This window comes from Labrus bergylta, chromosome 1 (assembly GCF_963930695.1).
Source record: "Labrus bergylta chromosome 1, fLabBer1.1, whole genome shotgun sequence".
In the NCBI taxonomy this organism is placed as follows: Eukaryota; Metazoa; Chordata; class Actinopteri; order Labriformes; family Labridae; genus Labrus; species Labrus bergylta.
The window spans coordinates 36,323,938-36,342,817 of NC_089195.1; the positions used below are offsets into that span (position 1 = coordinate 36,323,938).

The 18,880-nt window shown below is 44.9% G+C and overlaps 2 protein-coding genes across 2 annotated transcripts; one reads left to right on the forward strand and one right to left on the reverse strand.

Moving 5' to 3' along the window:
* Window positions 1–322: 322 nt before the first annotated feature.
* Window positions 323–14,753, reverse strand: LOC109978711 (ESF1 homolog). The gene is given in 14 exon segments (XM_065960361.1): window positions 323–1,435; window positions 1,437–1,521; window positions 1,524–1,647; window positions 1,954–2,109; window positions 3,099–3,190; window positions 10,532–10,622; window positions 11,014–11,141; window positions 11,336–11,527; window positions 11,610–11,817; window positions 11,951–12,065; window positions 13,061–13,213; window positions 13,311–13,420; window positions 14,203–14,316; window positions 14,476–14,753. Coding segments are annotated over 13 exon segments (1,680 nt in total). The 5' UTR covers window positions 14,290–14,316; window positions 14,476–14,753; the 3' UTR covers window positions 323–1,296.
* On the forward strand, window positions 6,047–8,758 carry LOC109978710 (E3 ubiquitin-protein ligase TRIM39-like). Its single transcript, XM_020627966.3, has one exon. It carries the CDS (start codon window positions 6,536–6,538, stop codon window positions 8,180–8,182), a length of 1,647 nt encoding a protein of 548 aa, XP_020483622.1. The 5' UTR covers window positions 6,047–6,535; the 3' UTR covers window positions 8,183–8,758.
* Window positions 14,754–18,880: the final 4,127 nt, after the last annotated feature.

Genomic DNA, 18,880 nt, shown 5'->3' on the forward strand with positions numbered 1-18,880 from the left:
ATGAGAGTTAACCCCTCTGCTTAATGTACTTATACATTTTATGTGTTAATATGCAGTTTTCTATACAAGTACCTTTTTTTGTATTTTTTTCTAATCATACATCAGCCTATATATCCATGTGTTGAGTTATAGTGATGTCTGCACAAATAGTCCGGCCCACTTGAGGTCTCATTTGAACAAATCCGGCCCCCGGCCCAATAGAACTTTGACACCCCTGCTTTAAGGGAAGCAGAATGTGGAGACTTGGTTTGATTGACAGCTCCAGGACGTGATGACTGCAGGGCGTTCTGCTGAATCCAAAGGACCAATCAGAAACACAGAATTCACAAGATGTTATGTTGTCATCTTCATTTGACCTGCAGATAAAATTATCCTCATGCCAGATCATCTTCACATCACAAACTTCTCTTTATTGGAACTCGAGTTACCAAAGAAACATTCATTTAAAGAAAGAAAACTTTTCACCACTTTAGAAACAGCGTCACTCTGTCACTCCCAATTCACACACACTCCGTGCACGCCGCGGTCTGTCAGCGCCGCGGTTTTTGCTCCATCGGGCGGCGCACTCTGCCCCCACTGGATCCTTCACAGGAGAACTACTCCGACTACGAGTGATGGAAAATACGATCAGGAGTCCGTATGTTGTGTTTTATTTTGAAATTGACAGGGCGTTCCGTGGGTTTCCTCGTCTGACTTCCTGTCCAGCTTGACGCGTGCCTGCAGCGCGCTCCGTCAGAAACAGACTCACAGCGTGTTTGAAACGCGGCGCTCGCTGTGGAAACACGATCATTGAGTAGAGTGGCGGTGAGCTGCGGTGTAGTGCACAGCGCTGACCGTGCACGGCGCTGACCGACCGCGACGCTCTTGGAGTACGTGGAAACGGGGTAAGATGCTGACAGCTCACAGAAACATCAGCTCACAGCTGCTGGAGGAACAATCTCCCCCAAAGAAAGCTGAAATGTGAAAAGTGATTTACTAAAGTAAAAACCTCGGTGTCATGATGGTGAACGTGTTTCTTGAGGTCCAGGGCGTCGCTCTCTTCTTCTTCATGTGTTTGAAAATAACTGCAGGGCTTCTTTAAGAGTTCTGTGTGAAGAAACTGTCCAAATAAAACATTCTCACAGCATGTGATGCAGCACCATTCACTTTTTCCTGCACCTTCTTCTACTTTGTGGCGTCTCTTTCTGTATAAAAACATCAAACAGGAAGTAGAGTTCATCAGGAGAAACTGTTCCTGCAGGCTGGGACTTCTCCCAGTCTCTGCCGGTCTGCACACTTTTGTGTTGAGAGTTCCACCTACACCAGTTTCTGTTTCTTGCGAGCCTGAAACTGCTCCGTTTTGCTTTTAATCGACTTGACGAGCATAGACAGACTCGGGTCCATCGCTTTCTTCGAGGTGAGGTCGACCACCGCCGCGGCGTCACGGTCCTTTTCCCGTTTCTTCCCCGCCACCTGCTTCCTGTCGGCTCCCTCCCCCTGATCTCTGAGCCCGTCCTCCAGGCGCCGCTGCTCCTCGTCTCTGCGGCGCTGCTTCTCCGTCAGGATGCTCTGCGTGGCGTTGGTCTTCTTGTAGCTGGGGTGGGAGGGGTCCAGGTTGAAGAGGTGGGAGGTGAACATGGCCTGGAAACGAGGGTCCTTCACATCCACCTGGACGCACAAACAGAGAGAGAGGGAGAATGTTACAACATCGTCATGACCACGATTTAGTCAACACAGAGCTAACAGCCTTCCTTTGACTCCATCACACCACGAGAGAGGGAAATGAACGTCTATATATTTATTTCTTCTTCAGGTCGACTGTTCATCTTTGAAATCAGATCAAAACACGTTAAACGGGACGATTGTGGTCAAAACAAAAGTTTGAACATTTAGCGGCCGAATGCTAAAGTCAAGTCCTGGAAACCGGAGGACATTCAGCTGGAGCAGCACGACCTGTGACATCATCACACCCACCTGGAATTGGTCTTCCTGCTGAAGCTCCTCCCCCTTCTTCTTCAGCAGCTTCTTCTTCTTCTGGCTCAGATTCTGCTGCTCCACGATCTTATCGTAATTAAAGTGTTTGTGTTTGGCTTCGTCGCCCTCGTCCTCCATCAGCAGGGCCATCTCCGCCTGCACACACACACACACACACACACACACACACACACACACACACACACACACACACACACACACACACACACACACACACACACACACACACACACACACACAGAAAACACAATCACACACACACACACACACACACACACACACACACACACAGAAAACACAATCACACACACACACACACACACACACACACACACAGAAAACACACACACACACACACACACACACACAGAAAACACACACACACACACACACACACACACAGAAAACAAACACACACACACACACACACAGAAAACACACACACACAGAAAACACAATCACAATCACACACACACACACAGAAAACACACACACACACACACACACACACACACACAGAAAACACACACACACACACACACACACACACACACACACACACACACACACACACACACACACACACACACACACACACACACACACACACAGAAAACACACACACACACACACACACACAGAAAACACAATCACACACACACACAGAAAACACACACACACACAGAAAACACACACAGAAAACACAATCACACAGACAGACAGACAGACAGACAGAGACACACACACACACACACACACACACACACACACACACAGAAAACACACACACACACAGAAAACACACACAGAAAACACAATCACACAGACAGACAGACAGAGACACACACACACACACACACACACACACACACACAAAACACACACAGAAAACACAATCTCACACACACACACACACACACACACACACACACACACACACACACACACACACACACACACACACACACACACACACACACACACACACACACACACACACACACACACACACACACACACACACACACACACACACACACACACACACACGTTGAGATGCTGTCTTCAGGTGATATTTACAGATGTGATAAACTCACGTGGAGCTGCAGCCATTGACCTCTGACCTTTTGTTTCTCCAGCTCTTCTTCCTCCTCAGCGGTGCGCTCCTCCTCCTCCCCTTTCTTCTTCTTCTTCTTCTTCTGTTGCTTCTTCACGTCTGCACACACACAAAACAAATCATGACCTGACACGCTGCAGAGCTCTGAAGATCAAACAATTCAATTCAGACACGTTAGAGACACGTAAGAGCATGAATAAAAACCAGGAAGAACACTTCAGGTTTACATCCCGAGACATCTGAGCTGTTTGTTCTTCTCACAGGTAACAAGACGAGGAAGAAGAATGAAGCTTTACTCTTCTATGTTGACCTTATTGTTTCAAACTAAACTCCATCACTGACAGTCTGTCAGCTGGGTTTATAAATACAGAAAATAATTAAATTCTGAACAATTCCAGAAACCACACAGGCCTGGTGGTGTCAGACCACTCCTACAGGACTCTCCTGCTACACTGCTGCAGAAACAACAGGTTTCCATGTAGACCTCTGACTGCTGCTATGACACACAACGACCACTAGATGGAGCCCAACATGAAGAAACAAGAAGTGATCAGTTCTGTTCTGCTGCCACAACAAGCACCAAACTCTCCTGATACGAGAGTGACTGTAATAAATGAACTCGAGTATCTTATTCACAAAGAAGATACGACGACTTTAATGAGACTCTTCCTCTTCTCAGATCAGATCAGATCAGTCTATTGAAGCTGGTATTTCACAACAGCCCTGTGACTCAGAGGGAAGAAACAAGCTGCAGTTAGAGGCGGAGCCACAGGTGAGGGAGGAGAGCTTCAGCGTCACTCTGAAGAAATGAAACTTAAAGTTTGTCAGGGTGTCGACCACGCAGCCGTCCAGAAAGGTTTCCGTTTCTCTTCAAAGAAATTAAACTAACTTCATCCAATCTTTGTCAACGACACAGCAGAGTCTCTGCAAACACTGGTGAGTACAGCTGATCATGTTTACACTTTGAACAACCAGGATTTACACTCAACTCTTCATTTCACTCTCTCTTCATACTCCAGCTTGTTAAACTGTGTGTGTGTGTGTGTGTGTCTGTAACTGAGATTCACTCATTTGGACTTGAATTCATTTCTAAATTTCTGGTATCATTGTTGTTTACTGATTACATCCTGCAGCCAAACTGAATTCTATTTCCTCTGGCTCTTTCACAGTAAAAGCTTGACATGGAGAAACCACAATGAGGCTTTTAATTTGAAGGAAGCAGAGAAGGAAGTGAAATTTGTCAGCAAAGATTTGTCAGCAGTAAAATCCTGCACTAAGAATCTGTCTGCATAACAGTAAAGTTCAAAATCAGCTGTTTCACCAGCAGAGGGCGCTCTAGCTTTACAATGCAGCAACATTGATCTTTGTTGTTCTCAGCTCGGTCAGAGTTAAAAACTGCACATTCATTCAAGATTACTTCACCAAAGGGGCGCTGGTGGTGCAGTGGTTAGTGCGCGCGCCCCATGTATGGAGGCTATAGTCTTCCAAGTGAGCGTCCCGGCCTTTCTCGCATGTCATTCCCCGCTCTCTCTCTCTCCCTGATTTCCGACTCTATCCACTGTCCTATCTCTCAATTAAAGGCACAAAAAGCCCCAAAAATAATCTTTAAAAAAAGAAAAAAGATTACTTCACCAAATACTAAAAGAACATGAATTATTTCTGTCCCATAATTTGGACATTAGGAGTTGTTGGACAAAATACAGATACAGCGATATATTGTCGTCCTGAATCGTGAAACACAATTATCACATCACTGGTCCAAACCAGGGTGACCACATGTCCAGATTTGACCAGGACCGTCCCCTTTTCAAGTGTCCCGAGTCCCCACAAATATCTACAAAACACTAGTAAGTCCCAGTTTTGAACAGTCCCTGTCCTGGTTTTAACCGACCAAAACAACACACCATGCTTGTGACACTGATTTGTCTGTACATGTGTCAATCAATCTCGGAGTTGCAGCTGTCGCTTAGCTAGCCTAGCTTATCATGCTAACGGGACCTGCTGGGTAACGACAGGTAGGCGAGCTGTCATACTGAGAGGAAGTCAGCGTTTTCCAGAGAAGGCCCATTAACGAAGCTACAGGATCAGCTAGTGGCTGTTGGCTGCATTACACCTTAGACTCCAGCATGGGGAGCCAACATATGAAATACACACAGCCATGTTTACACACAGCCTTCTTCCAGGAGTAAACGTTGGTGCGTATGGCTGCAACTGCTCTCAGAGAGATCTGTATTTCTGTTTGTCTGATGCTGTGCTGCTGTTGTAAGACCATCTGAACTACAGCTCACTCCGCCAACATTTGTCAGAGATCGGTATACATGACAACCAATAAAAATCCAGCCTCATCAGCCGGACAAGTAACCTGTTTCGTGATGCTCTCTCCGCTGCCAAATCTGTATATTTTGCTAACCTCATCAGGTCGGTTGAAGGGAAAACAAGAACTCTGTTTTCCACTGTAAACACCATCTTGCGACCACCTGATATTCTCGCACCTATACTCCACTGCCCACTGTAACACCCTCATGACCTTTTACAATGCGAAAATCGAAAATATTCATCAGCAAATGTCCTCCATAAAACATGTAGCAGACAGTCGCTCTTTCCAGCCTCTTCAGTTTTTAACTCCTAACTAATGATGATATTTCTAGTATCATTCAAAAATCCAAATATTCGACCTGTAAACTAGATCAAAGCCTGTCTACCCTCTCTGTCCTCTTTAATAACCGACATCATCCAGGCCTCTCTCACTTCTGGTCTTGTTCCATCATCTTTCAAAAAAGCTGCAATAACTCCGACAGACTAGCTTCAATCGGATTCACTGGCACCTCCCTCACCTGGTTCAAGTCATATATCTCCGGTCGCACTCAGTTTGTTCATCTCAAAAACTTCAGGTCGCATATCTCCCCAGTCACTATACCTTCAAATAAAACACACCAAAACACATTATTATATATTTGCCTATTCTGTCCCTTCTTATTATTGCTGTTTGTGTTTTTCTTTAGTTGATTGCGTTCTTGTTTTAACCTTTGTCTGTAAGGGGATCTTAAGTGACCTGAAAGGCGCCCATAAATAAAATGTATTATTATTATTATTATTATTAAGTACAAAATATGTGTTTGGTGGATTCATAATTCTGTTGCAAACTAGCGATGATGACGTTTAAACGTTTAGTCGATTAACCCGGCACATGACGCTGAGCACAACATGCAGAATAAGAAGCAAAACCTCAGCAAATCGAGTCTGAACTTTAGAATCAGGCCTGCAATACGAATGGTTTTTTCATTCTTACCAACACAGGGCTCCACAGAAGGATGTACTCGCATCATTAACTGAACATCTGTAACAAACTTTGATCAGTCAATCCTTCATCCCTTCTTTCCAGTTTCCAAACAATAAATCATGTAAATTAATTAAATCTTATTCTTTCTTTCACTCTGTGTAGATATGGCTGCTGCAAACTATCATTGGTCTGAGGATCAGTTTCTCTGCTCCATCTGTCTGGATGTGTTCAATGATCCTGTCACCATACCATGTGGACACAACTTCTGCAAAAATTGCATCACTGAACACTGGAACACCAGCGACCAGTACAGGTGTCCAATGTGTAAGGAAGCTTTTACCAATAGACCTAAACTGAGGGTCAACACTTTCATCTCTGAGATGGTTGGTCAGTTCAGAGACAAAGCTCAGCAGGAAGCCAGCAGCAGCAGCAGCTCAGAGCTACAAGAGTCCAAACCAGTAGAAGTTCTATGTGAAGCCTGCACTGGACCCAAACTGAAGGCCCTGAAGTCCTGCTTAGACTGTCTGGTCTCCTACTGTGAGACTCACCTGGAGCCTCATCTGACAGCTTCACGTCTGAAAAGACACCAGCTGATCGACCCTGTGGAGAACCTGGAGGACAGGATGTGTACGAAGCACGATAAACCTCTGGAGCTGTTCTGTAAGACCGATCAGACCTGTGTCTGCATGCTCTGCTCTGTTTTAGACCACAAGACACACAAGTTTGTTCCTCTGAAAGAAGAATATGAAGAAAAGAAGGCAGAGCTGGAGGAGACAGAGGCTGAAATTCAGCAGATGATCCAGAAAACTCGACTGAAGATTCAGGAGATCAAACACTCAGTGGACCTCAGTAAGGACGATGCAGACAGAGAGATGGCAGAAGGTGTTCGAGTCTTCACCGCTCTGAAGGAGTCTGTTGAGAGAGGCCGGGCCGAGTTCATCAACACGATCGACAAGAAGCTGAAAACAACAAAGAAACAGGCCGAAGCTTTCATCAAAGAGCTGGAGCAGGAAATCTGTGAGCTGATGAAGAGGAGCACTGATGTGCAGCAGCTCTCACGCTCTGAAGACCACTTCCATCTAATCCAGAGAGTCCAGTCTGTTAACTCTGCTCCACCCACCAAAGACTGGACAGAGGTTAATGTCTGTCAACCACTTTATGAGGAGACTGTGAGGAACGCTGTGGCTCAGCTGGAGGAGACTCTCAGTGAAGAGATGAAGAAGTTGTTGGATCAAGCTGAGCTGAAGAGAGTCCAGCAGTATGCTGTGGATGTAACTCTTGATCCTGATACAGCACATCCTGATCTCATACTGTCTGAAGATGGGAAACAAGTTCATCATGGTGACGTGACGAAGAATCTTCCAGACAACCCAGAGAGATTCTCTCTTTGTGTTAGTGTTTTAGGAAAGCAGAGTTTCTCTTCAGGCAGATTTTACTTCGAGGTTCAGGTTAAAGGAAAGACTTGTTGGTTTTTAGGAGTGGTCAGAGAGTCCATCAACAGGAAGGGATTAATCACACTGAGTCCTGAGGAGAGTTTGTGGTCTATATGTTTGAGAAATGGAAATAAGTACACAGCCCTTGATGACCCTCCAGTCCGTCTCTCTCTGAAGTGTCGTCCTGAGAAGGTGGGGGTGTTTGTGGATTATGAGGAGGGTCTGGTCTCCTTTTATGATGTGGACTCTGCAGCTCTGATCTACTCCTTTACAGACTGCTCCTTCACTGAGAAACTCTTCCCTTACTTCAGTCCCTATCTTAATAAAGGAGGCAAAAACTCTGCACCTCTGGTCATCTCTCCTGTCAGTGTGAAATAATCACTTACTTTCTATATTGATTTGACTTCAAAAGAACAAGGCTACATAGTCTTTGTCAACACTATATTTTACATCTTTCTTGAACAGAATCTGCTGTTCTTGAGGTATTAAACACCTGGGATTGATTCTTAATCTTCTTCTGTAAATATACACAACTTTTTTTTAATCAGAAAGGACCCATGAAGATTATTACAATTATTGATTGCCGTAGTGAGTTTTGGTCCTTCCTACCATTTATCTGTTTCTTAATGATTTGGGGGCCTTTTATTTTGAAGGCTGGTTTGCTTCTTACCTGCTTAAGACTGGATAGCGCCGGTAGGTAGGCTATCAGTGCGTTATTGATGGAAACTTGTCGTCATCCTCTCACATCTTATCAACCAGCTGGTAGGCGTACAGTGTATTTTGTCGATTTGATTGTGAAGTGTGGGTACAGCAATCCTGCTAACAACGTAGCTGTGCTAGAATAAATGCTAGCATTAAGCTTAGCCATGCTATTTTAGCCACTAGCTGTTAGCCATTTGGTCGTTGAATTTTGTATCTGTTTCTGACGTAATAAAGGTCATAGTATTAAAGGTTTTCAGGTTATGGATTGTATTTTTTGGTGTAATAAGTAAATGGGTGAACAGATCTTTTTTTTTATTATTAGTGCTGGGTATGAAAAAAAAAATTTTCCCAACTCTTTTCGCGCGATTGGGCAAAGGTAGAGGAAGTGTTTCACAATATTTTCAGGATTGAGAGAAGAATTACAGCCATGCTTAGGTATGGTAAATGGACTTGAGCTTGTTTAGTGCTTTTTAGTCTTCTGACTACTCAAAGCGCTTTTACACCGCAGGTCCCACATACACATTCACACCCTGATGGTAGAGGCTGCTGAGTGAAGAGACCATCAGAAGTTACTAATCCCATTCATACGCCACCGACGAAGCAGCGGGAGTAAGTCGGGGTTAAATGTCTTACCCAAGGACACATCAGACGTCAAACCCCCGACCTTCCGGTTGACAGATGACCAACTCTACCAACTGAGTCACAGCCGCCCCTATATGGTATGGTATAACGCCTTACTGAGACTAGACCACATGTCTGTTGTTTTTGAGTAGTGGGCAATTGTTCCCAGCTCTGCTTCTAGCTTATTACGATGTGGGGATCTGTATTAAGCTAAGTTAACACATACCTGGCATCCACGGTTTTGATTATCCCCTTAAAGCCGTCTCTTTTGGCTGTATGTAGCAGGACCATGTCTTTGGCCAGATAGAAGGTTATTGCATATGTGACCTTGTTCCAATGTTGGCTTAGCTTCTCATAGGCAGTCCTTCGAGCCAACACTTGCTCAGACATTCTTGGTATTCCAAGACTTCCTTTCTGCTGACGTGGTGGGAGCAAATTGCTGGTGTTGCCTCCTCCAGGAACAACTGTAGCTCGAGAACTTTTGCAATAAATGGTCGTTTGGTCCACGTCTGATTTTATTTTAAATCTGAAAAGCCTCCACAGAATAGACACAGCTCTTCTCTTCAGCACAAGTTCTTCTTGTGTGCCTTCATTTCCGTTTCTTCGATCTCCAACATGTCCATCCGTCTTCTCCACTTGAAAGCTAAATGCTACTGCTAGCACAGATCGTAGTTGTGGCGATGTATCCGATCATGCCTTTCAGCGGTGCCGAAGTGAAAAGGGTTTACTCTTCTCTTCTCTCAAGAGAGTAAACAACCATTTTTTCAGCCATTATTTGTCTGTATTGTGATATATGAAATTAAAATTCATATCATCGGTAAACTGCCCAGCACCTTTTATTTTACTGTTTTTTACCGGGTAAATGTATCAAATGTTTTCAATACTTTAATGACCCATACAATAAACCTTCATCTGTTGTCATGTTTTTATGTTGAAAATGTTTCACTATCTCTGCTTGAATATGTGGTTTTACTTTTGATGGTTATCGTAAAATCCAAGGTGTAAGACGCATTTGTAGCTGTACACTACGCTGAACAACAGAAATCGTCACGCAGGACGACAGTTTGAACCTTTTCTTCTCTCCTTCAACATCGGACTGCGTCTTATATTCTGGATTTTACGGTATTTGTATTTTTCTTTGTTTTCTTTATAAATATCTTACGGTGTGTTTGTGGAAACTATTGCCATGGTATAAAGTGAATAAAAGTTCATAAACCATCAGACTAAAGAAGAATCCATTGCCCTAGTCGGGACGCTTCACTAATCCTTCATAAATAATAGATCATTTGCTTTAACTATTCTTCCTCCTTTGTGCCTGTGTTTTATGATGGTCCAAATAAATCAAGAAAACAAACCCTTCATACTAACGTATTGATAAACTGATTAATTGAAAGTACTGATTACCTGAAGCAGCGAGCTCCTCTGCGAAGAAGGGGTCGCTGAGATCGACGTCTGGAGGAAGCTCGTCCTCACTGAGCTCATCGTCACTCTCTCCCTGAGACAAAAAGTAAAAATCTGAATCATTAATAACTTTGTGACATACATCATTACAGGTTTGTTGTTTACATGTGTGATCCATAGACTGTGAATATTAATGGATGAAGCCTGAGTTTTAAACCTCCTGACAAACCGTTACACCGCGCCCACCTGTCAATCAGGTCAGCTACACGCCTTATTGTGAATAACTCTTATCCTTCATCAAATCATTTGAACCAGGCTGTAAACATGTTCATCTCTGCTGTAAAAACAGGCTTTTTAGAATGGGTGTGTATGTGACTTCCTGTGCTTCTGCAGCCAGCCTCTAGTGGACACTCGAGGAACAACGTCGGCTTTACTTTTCAACACCATCACACTACTCGGTGTGATCACCTGTCGTCCTCTCTCACCTGTTTCCTCTGACTTTTCTTCTGCTTCTTCTTGTCTTTCTTCTTCTCTAAAAACTCCTCCCACGGCGTCAGGTTGTCCTTCCCCTCCATCTTCTTCTTCACCAGCTGCTCCGTCGTCTCCCTCAGACCTGCACACGCAGACAGCAAAACGCATTAACTCACTCGTTAAGGAAATAATGGAAAAACATGCGTTTTGAATTTTTTTTATAATTCGACAGCCCTAGTCTTTATGCAAGGTTTAGATATTCAAAGTGTACTACTCTTTTAATGTTAATGAGTGTTTGATCCATCCTGCCTGCTGACATTAAAGGTACCCTCATACCTGGCACCCAGGTGATCTCCATCTCCATGTCTTTGTCCTCCTGCAGCTTCTTCTCTTTGTCCTGGATTCCTTTGAGCAGCTCTCGGTACTTAGAGATCTGCTCCTCGCCGCTCTTCTTCTTCTTCTTCTTCTTCTCGTCCTCTTTCTGGGGTTTCTTCTCCACCTTCAAGACCGGCTCTTCAGTCTGTTTGGCTACAAAACGAACAAAACGTCAGAAAAAGCTCAAAGTTCATCTCACAATAAAGCCGCGGTAAAGCGTCTTTAACCGTCTCACCGTCTGTCGCGTTGTCGTCCTCGTTGTCTTCTTCGTTCTCCTGCTCTCCAAACACAAACCCTCCTTCCTCTCTCTCCTCTTCAGATTCTTCGTCGCTGGAGGAGGCCAGGTAGGCGTTGAAATCCATGTCCAGCAGCTCCTCTTTGTTGAACTTTCTGTTCATGGCGGTCACTCGATCGTGGTCCGTCTCATCCCACGTCAGCTGAACCTGATGGGTTAAACACGGAAACATCAGCGTGAACGTCATGCATTTGTCAGTGAGCGGGTTTTGTTTTGAAGCTCTGTCCGTCTTTTATTTGAGCTGATGAAAATAAACCGTTATTCGCAGCCCGTTGTCTCACCTTTGACGTCGTGGTGGCTGATGAGGTAAACACTTTTGGCGTGTAAGCCGACAGATTCACGTCCGTCGCCACGTCTTTGGGCTCCTCGTCGAACTGGACGTCATCAGGAATAAACCTGTTCAAGAAAGGTTTGAGATTCAATCATACCGTTTAATCTCTTCCTGATTACTTTAACTGTTTGATATTTGATGACGCTCCTCTTGCGTCTAAGATTGTTAAGATTTTAGATATTTTGGTACCACATCAGTAAGATCAGTGAGATGTGCGAAATGACAAAGGTATCTTACTCTCTGATCATTAAGGAAACATGCTATGTTGAAGTGCTGGCTTCTCTGACAACAATGCAGCAGCCAGTATGTCCTCCTTCTAACTTTAGATTCTGCTCCTGAATGCTCTGGATTTGTTTGGACCAGAGAAGGTAGGCGCTTTTAAGGCACCCACCACACGGCCGTTTTAGACGCCCCTCGGTTTGTCAGATATGAGAGCAGTTATCAGGTCAACAGGTGTTGCAGTGATGGAAGCGGGCAAGAGAAGTGGTTCAGATAGAAGTGATTGTACCTGACCTAAAAAGCCTCTGCATGTTTCTAATAAGCTCCACGAGCAGAAACGTGCTCAAACTAGGATCAATATTGGAGATGCTTTTGAAAAATGGAGAGAGGTTAGAACACAGAAAGGTTTACAGACCCATGCAGAGCTGGATAAACACTGAAGCTTCAGAGTCCACCACATGGTGACCTGAGTGAGCATCCACTCTACAGAGGAGGGGGGGGGGGCAGCTCTCTACAATGTTTAAAATTTAGACTGCAGTACCCATTTTAAGCACTAGGTGTCAGAGTTACATACTGCTCCTTTAAAACGATAAATTCTCTTTTCTAAAAACATCATCTTTTTTAGAAGACAGGTGTGCAGGACAGGAATTAATCCACCATAAACTACAGGTTACCTCCTGCACACGGTCTTAACTTGCACACTGTGAAATGATTCAGAGGACTTTTATGTTTGTTGTCATGGTATCGAAACATGTACTGATAATATGTCATTTTTACTAGAATCGTATCGAGTTTGAAGTTCTGGTATCGTGACGACCCTACTCCTGTCTCCTCCTCTCACCGCAGGTCAAGGACTGAGCAGCTGCTCTCGTACTCGTAGCCGTCACACTCTTCGTAGATCTTAGCCGCCGTGTCAACAGAGTCACACTCCACCACGGCGTAGTAATACTTCAGACGCTTGAACTGGTAATCCCGCATCTTCTCCCTGTAAACCCTGAGAGGAGAAACACACACACACACGCACAATAAACACACACACAGTTTTTTGAAGACTCCGTCTGTGTGACTTTTTAAACTTTGTCTTTATTTACTTCTCCTCCTCGGTGTCGTTGTCCGAGTCGTCGGGCAGAGCTCTCAGCTCCAGCGGTCCCTGGGTCTCCTCTGACTTCACACGCTCCTTTCCAAACTCTGACGGGTATACCTGGAGAGTGAACAATACCCAGCATGCAATGCGGTTTATCTCTCTTACACACAACAATCTCTCTTCCACAAGTGGTTAAATCTAAATAATACTTCAAACATATATTGGTGCAAAACTCCTGATATTTCCTCCTCGTATTTATTCTGCAGAAAGTCAGAGTGAGCTGATGTGAGAACGCAGCAGGATATAATCAGGAGAATTCACCTGGAGCCAGTGGGAGGGGCCAGTGGGAGGGGGTGGTGACCTTTATTCCCTGCTGCACGACCATAGACTGTCTGCACGCCACCTCTACCATCTCTGTACTCTAATGAACCTGCTGCTGCATGTTTCCTGTTCTCCAGCATGTTCTTCTCCACTCTTTAGTTCACATTGTAAAAGAAATATAAATCAGAAAAGTTAACCCTTTCTGCTTCGTTTAAACCTGCACAGATTTCAAAGATTTTAGGAGAAACGTTGTCGATCTCTCTGACAGCTTAAGTTACTTTTTAAATTAACAGAGCATGTGAAGAGGTTTTTTAATTAAAGTAAGAACTTTAACCGTTTCTAAACTTCAGGAAATGGAACATTTTCCACCCTGAGTTTTGCCTCTCAGGCTAAAAACAGGCCCTGGATCTGGAGAGGTGTTTGCTGGAGCTTCTGGAGGATATGTTTTTTTTTAATCCGTGCAAACTTTGAGAAAGTTTTAAAGAATCTGAAAATGTGGGCAGAAAAAGTTTGCGTGGTAATCCTAAATTTCTTCTGGCTGTGAGTCGTCGTCTTTGTGTGTTCAGAGAAGTTTTTACCTTGACCGACAGCACGGCTCCTCCTTTAGGGAGGAAGGAGTTGAACAGAGCGAGCAGGTCTTTGGCTTTCATCCGGTCCCAGTCCATGTTACAGACGGCCAGCCGGGCGGAAACCTGAACACACACACATACATAAGACTTTGGGGTCAAGCGTACCCTGACCTGGTCCCGGGTCCCTGTTGTGAAACCCTTAAACACAATCATCTAACTAAACATCCTTGTCTTGTGTCTGAAGTGTTAAACGAGTTGACACTTTTCCACGCTCTTCCTCACCTCGTCACTCCGCGGAGCGTCCTTACACAGCTCGCCCCAGTTGTGTTCGATCTCCTCTTCCTCCTTCTTCAGGAGGGCCTCCACCTCGTCTTCATCGTCCTCGTCTGAGCTCGTCTCGACGTTTCCCTTCCCTCTGGCCAAATCCGGCCCGCTGTCACTGTCCTCCTCCGAGTCCAGCCCGGACTCCGCCTCCGAGTCTGAGTCGCTCGCCTCATCGCTCCCGTCTTCTGCAACATCCTCATCATCATCATCATCCTCCTCCTCACTGCTGTCGGTGACTCTGTCTCCCAAGTCGACGTCCTCCTTCTCTGCAGATTTCTCCTCTTCATCTTCATCATCTGAAGAAAATAATAAAAAGTGGTAAAGAGTCCATCAAAACTATTCCCATTTATACACTGCCGAGGAAGCAGTGGGAGCAACTCTGGGTTAAATGTCTTGCCCAAGGACATATCGGACATGTGGCTGCAGGAGCTGGGGATTGAACCCTCGACCTTCCAGTTGAGAGACGACCGACTCTTCCAACTGAGCCACTACTCATTTTATAACAATCAAGTATTTGGTACTATTCAGCTGTGCTCCCACCGTTTTCTGTGAATGCACCATTGTGACCTCAAGAGGGAGAAAAGATGGTAAAAAGTGGCGCCGCCAGCATGGTCATTGTCACATTGATATACAGCAAAGCTCGCTATACACAATGAATGGAGGTGAATCGGTGATCAAAGCACGTTTGTTGTGGCCAAATGGATATATTCATTATTTACAGTTAAAAAAATAGAAAAGAGACAAACATGAATGAATTTAGAATTACATTATTGTTTATTCTGGTTTTAGCTTTTGTTCATTGATTTGGGGGTATTTGTGCTATATTTCTCCCTCTTTGGGGGCGGAGCCGCGGCCTATCTGCAGTGTAATTTAAGTTGATTAAAGACACCTGGGGCAGCTATGGCTCAGTTGTTAGAGTTGCCACCTCTCAACCAAAAGGTCAAGAGTTCAATCCCCAGCTGGGCAACATGTCCAATGTGTCCTTGGGCAAGACACTTAACCCCAAATTGCTTCTGCTGCTTCAGTGGTGGTGTATGAATGGGATTAGGTACTTCTGATGGATGATACTACATAACAATCATCACTACCATCAGTGTGTGAAAGGATGTGAATGGGTGTGTGTGACGTGGTGTAAAAGCACTTTGAGTAGTCAGAAGACTAGAAAAGCACTATATAATCTCAAGTCCATTTACCATTCACCTGGGGCGAGAGTGGGGAAGTGGAACAGTTTTTAGACTTCAAAGGGCCGCTTAGGATATACATGATATAGCGATCTGATTTGTTTATTTTATTTTGTGAAGTTTAGTTTCTGCTGAAACGTTTTCTATTCATAAATGTAGCTTATAAGTTGACTTTGGATCCGCGGCTGCCTTTTGTTTTTATTTGATAGCGTGGTACACCCGCTCAGCAACGGCTTACCTAATTGATTTTGTCTGAAGCCATCTCAACGTTTGTCTGCATTTCATACCGGTATAAAGGACGCAGCCTTCTTTTAAGATCAAAGGTGTTATGATCCAGATTTTACAGTATTGTTTTTAGACACAATAAAGTGAGGTGTGTTTGATTCACAGTTGGTGCATGAAAGTAAAACATGCCACAAGACCCTCTTTATAATCAAGTTTGTCATGAAACATGGACTGGAAACGTTTGTTGATATTGATCTTGCGCTCTCTCTCTGGCATTTCCCAAAACCTGGGATCCTTCTGCACGCGAGGGAAACGCTCATCAGCGCCCTGGCTCTTTTTTGACGACATGATGTCAGACTCAAAGTGTCACCTGAGGAATAAAAACAAGACATATTCAAACATTTAGCAACACAAACAACAGCCATTCATATGCCGACGAAGCAGCGGGAGCAATTAGTCTTGCCCACGGACAGAGAGAGAGACGGAAATTTAGAGCCTGTTTGGTCTGTGATTCGGTCTGAAAATAATCGTAGCAGTGTTGATATCCAGAACAACATCTCAGCCTGGAGTGTGATATTACTTTTAAACAACAGTTAAGGAATAAGATGATATTTTAACTCCACCAACTCAACTGGTGCCACGATCTAACTGAAGATAAGACTGTTGCTAAGCATCCCGAAGATTCTATTCGACCGTTGGTGACCATGGTTACCGCAGAGCAGCTACTCGGTGGTGTCCATGGGTTTGACTTGTGACACATGGTCGGGTGAATCTTGAGTGCTGAAGGCAGTTTGAGACGGACAGCAGAAGAATTAATGACTTTTTCAATCTCATACGGACCTATGAAGTGGAGCTAGCTTCTTGGACGGAACACTGAGAGGAATATCCTTAGCATGGAGCCAAACCTTCTGTCCCACTACATAGTCCGGTGCCGGGGTCCAATGCCGATCAGCCAGTCTTTGGTTGCGCTCCCTGGAACGGAGCAGGGCAGCCCGGGTCCCCCTCCAGACCCGACGAATCCTCCGCAGGTTGGCCTGCACCGAAGGAACAGCCAACTCCTCTTCCTGTGCAGGAAACAGGTGAGGAAGGTACCCCGGGGAACTTTCAAAAGGAGTCATACCTGTAGCGGCGCTGGTCAGGGAGTATGAGAGTACTCGATCCAGGATTGGTGGTTGCTCCATGAAGCGGGATCCTGAGCGCAGACACACCGTAGTGCTGCTTCGAGGTCCTGGTTAGCTCTCTCCGTCTGACCGTTAGTCTGAGGGTGAAAGCCAGAGGAAAGACTAACAGTTGCCCCCAGTGCCCGACAAAAAGCCCTCCATACCTGGGATGTGAACTGAGGACCCCGGTCCGAAACAATGTCCATGGGAATGCCGTGAAGCTGGAACACATGGTAGGTGAGTAACTCAGCAGTCTCAGAGGCAGAAGGCAACTTAGGAAGAGCCACAAAATGAACAGCTTTAGAAAAACGATCAACAATCGTGAGTATAGGCGGAGGAGTGGCGTTGCCACTGCGGCATGGATGTGAGTCTCCACTCGGGAGAGGCTGGCAGAGAGATCACGGAGGGAATCCATAATGCCTTGAAGGGACTGGGCATGCTGACCCAGCCGTTCTCCTTGGCTGGAGATGGCTCGACGGAGGACGTTAAGTTGCAGCGACTGGTAGGAGTCTGCTGGGTCATCATGGCCTGAGTATTCAGTTACGACTCGGCACGAGAGTACGACCCAAAAACGAAACTCAAGAGAACAGAGGCACAATCCAAACAGTCTTTAATGTGCAACAAAAAACACAATGCCAAAAGAGAACAAAATCCACAAAGTAGAGGCTTCCACGAGTAGGCAGGCAGGCACAAGCACAAAACACCAGGCACTGAGGCAGAGAAGCACAAAGGTAGATGTTAGCAAAAACACTAGAAGTTCACACATAATGATTCACAGAGATAACGGCCAAAACGAGGTAAATACCATAGAGAGATATTGTATACTCAGGCGACAAGTGGTGAAAGGACCGGAGTAGATAAACTGTTGGAGATGAGGATGATTGATTGCACCTGGGCTGCCTGGGGAGAAAACCACGCCCACCAGCACTCACACACACCTGACACACAGGGGAGGAGAAACAGAGGGTTGAGACAAACAGGGGAAATCTAACAACAAACATGAGGTAGGGAGGGGCTGCAAGGATGAACCATAACATGTATAGCGCTTTTCGAGTCTTCAGACTACTCAAAGTGCTGTTTCACAGAACCCAACATTGACCTTATAAAACTGCAAGACTGACAATAGCAGGTGTGTCAAGGTCTGTCTAAAGAACTTGTTTGACTGCTCTAAATTTAGTTTCTGAACATTTCCAGAAACCACTTAAGATGTTAGATCACTCCTATAAGACTCAAAGCAGGTATTTTACAACAGCCCTGTGACTCAGAGGGAAGAAATGAGCCTCAGTTAGAGGCGGAGCCACAGGTGAGGGAGGAGAGCTTCAGCGTCACTTGGAAGAAATTAAACTTAAAGTTTGTCAGGGTGCCGGCCACGCAGCCGTCCAGAAAGGTCTCATTTCTCTTAAAAGAAATTAAACTAACTTCATCCAATCTTTGTCAACGACACAGCAGAGTCTCTGCAAACACTGGTGAGTACAGCTGATCATGTTTACACTTTGAACCAGGATTTACACTCAACTCTTAATTTCACTCTCTCTTCATATTCGAGCTTGTTAAACTGTATGTGTGTGTGTGTGTGTGTGTGTGTGTGTGTGTGTGGGGGGGGGGGGTGTGTACTTCCTGATATCGTTGTTGTTCTCTGATAACTTCCTGCAGCTAAACTGAATTCTATTTCCTCTGGCTGTTTCACAATAAAATGATGCACAAAGACGAGCAACACTATGTCTTCCTGTGAGGGCCCTCAAGCCAGCAGGACCTGCTATTGTGTTTTGCCCTTCTGTCTGTGTGTTTGTGTCGTGG

Excerpts from the sequence above, each read along its gene's own strand:
- LOC109978710 (XM_020627966.3), top strand. The coding sequence starts at position 6,536 with ATGGCTGCTGCAAACTATCATTGGTCTGAGGATCAGTTTCTCTGCTCC.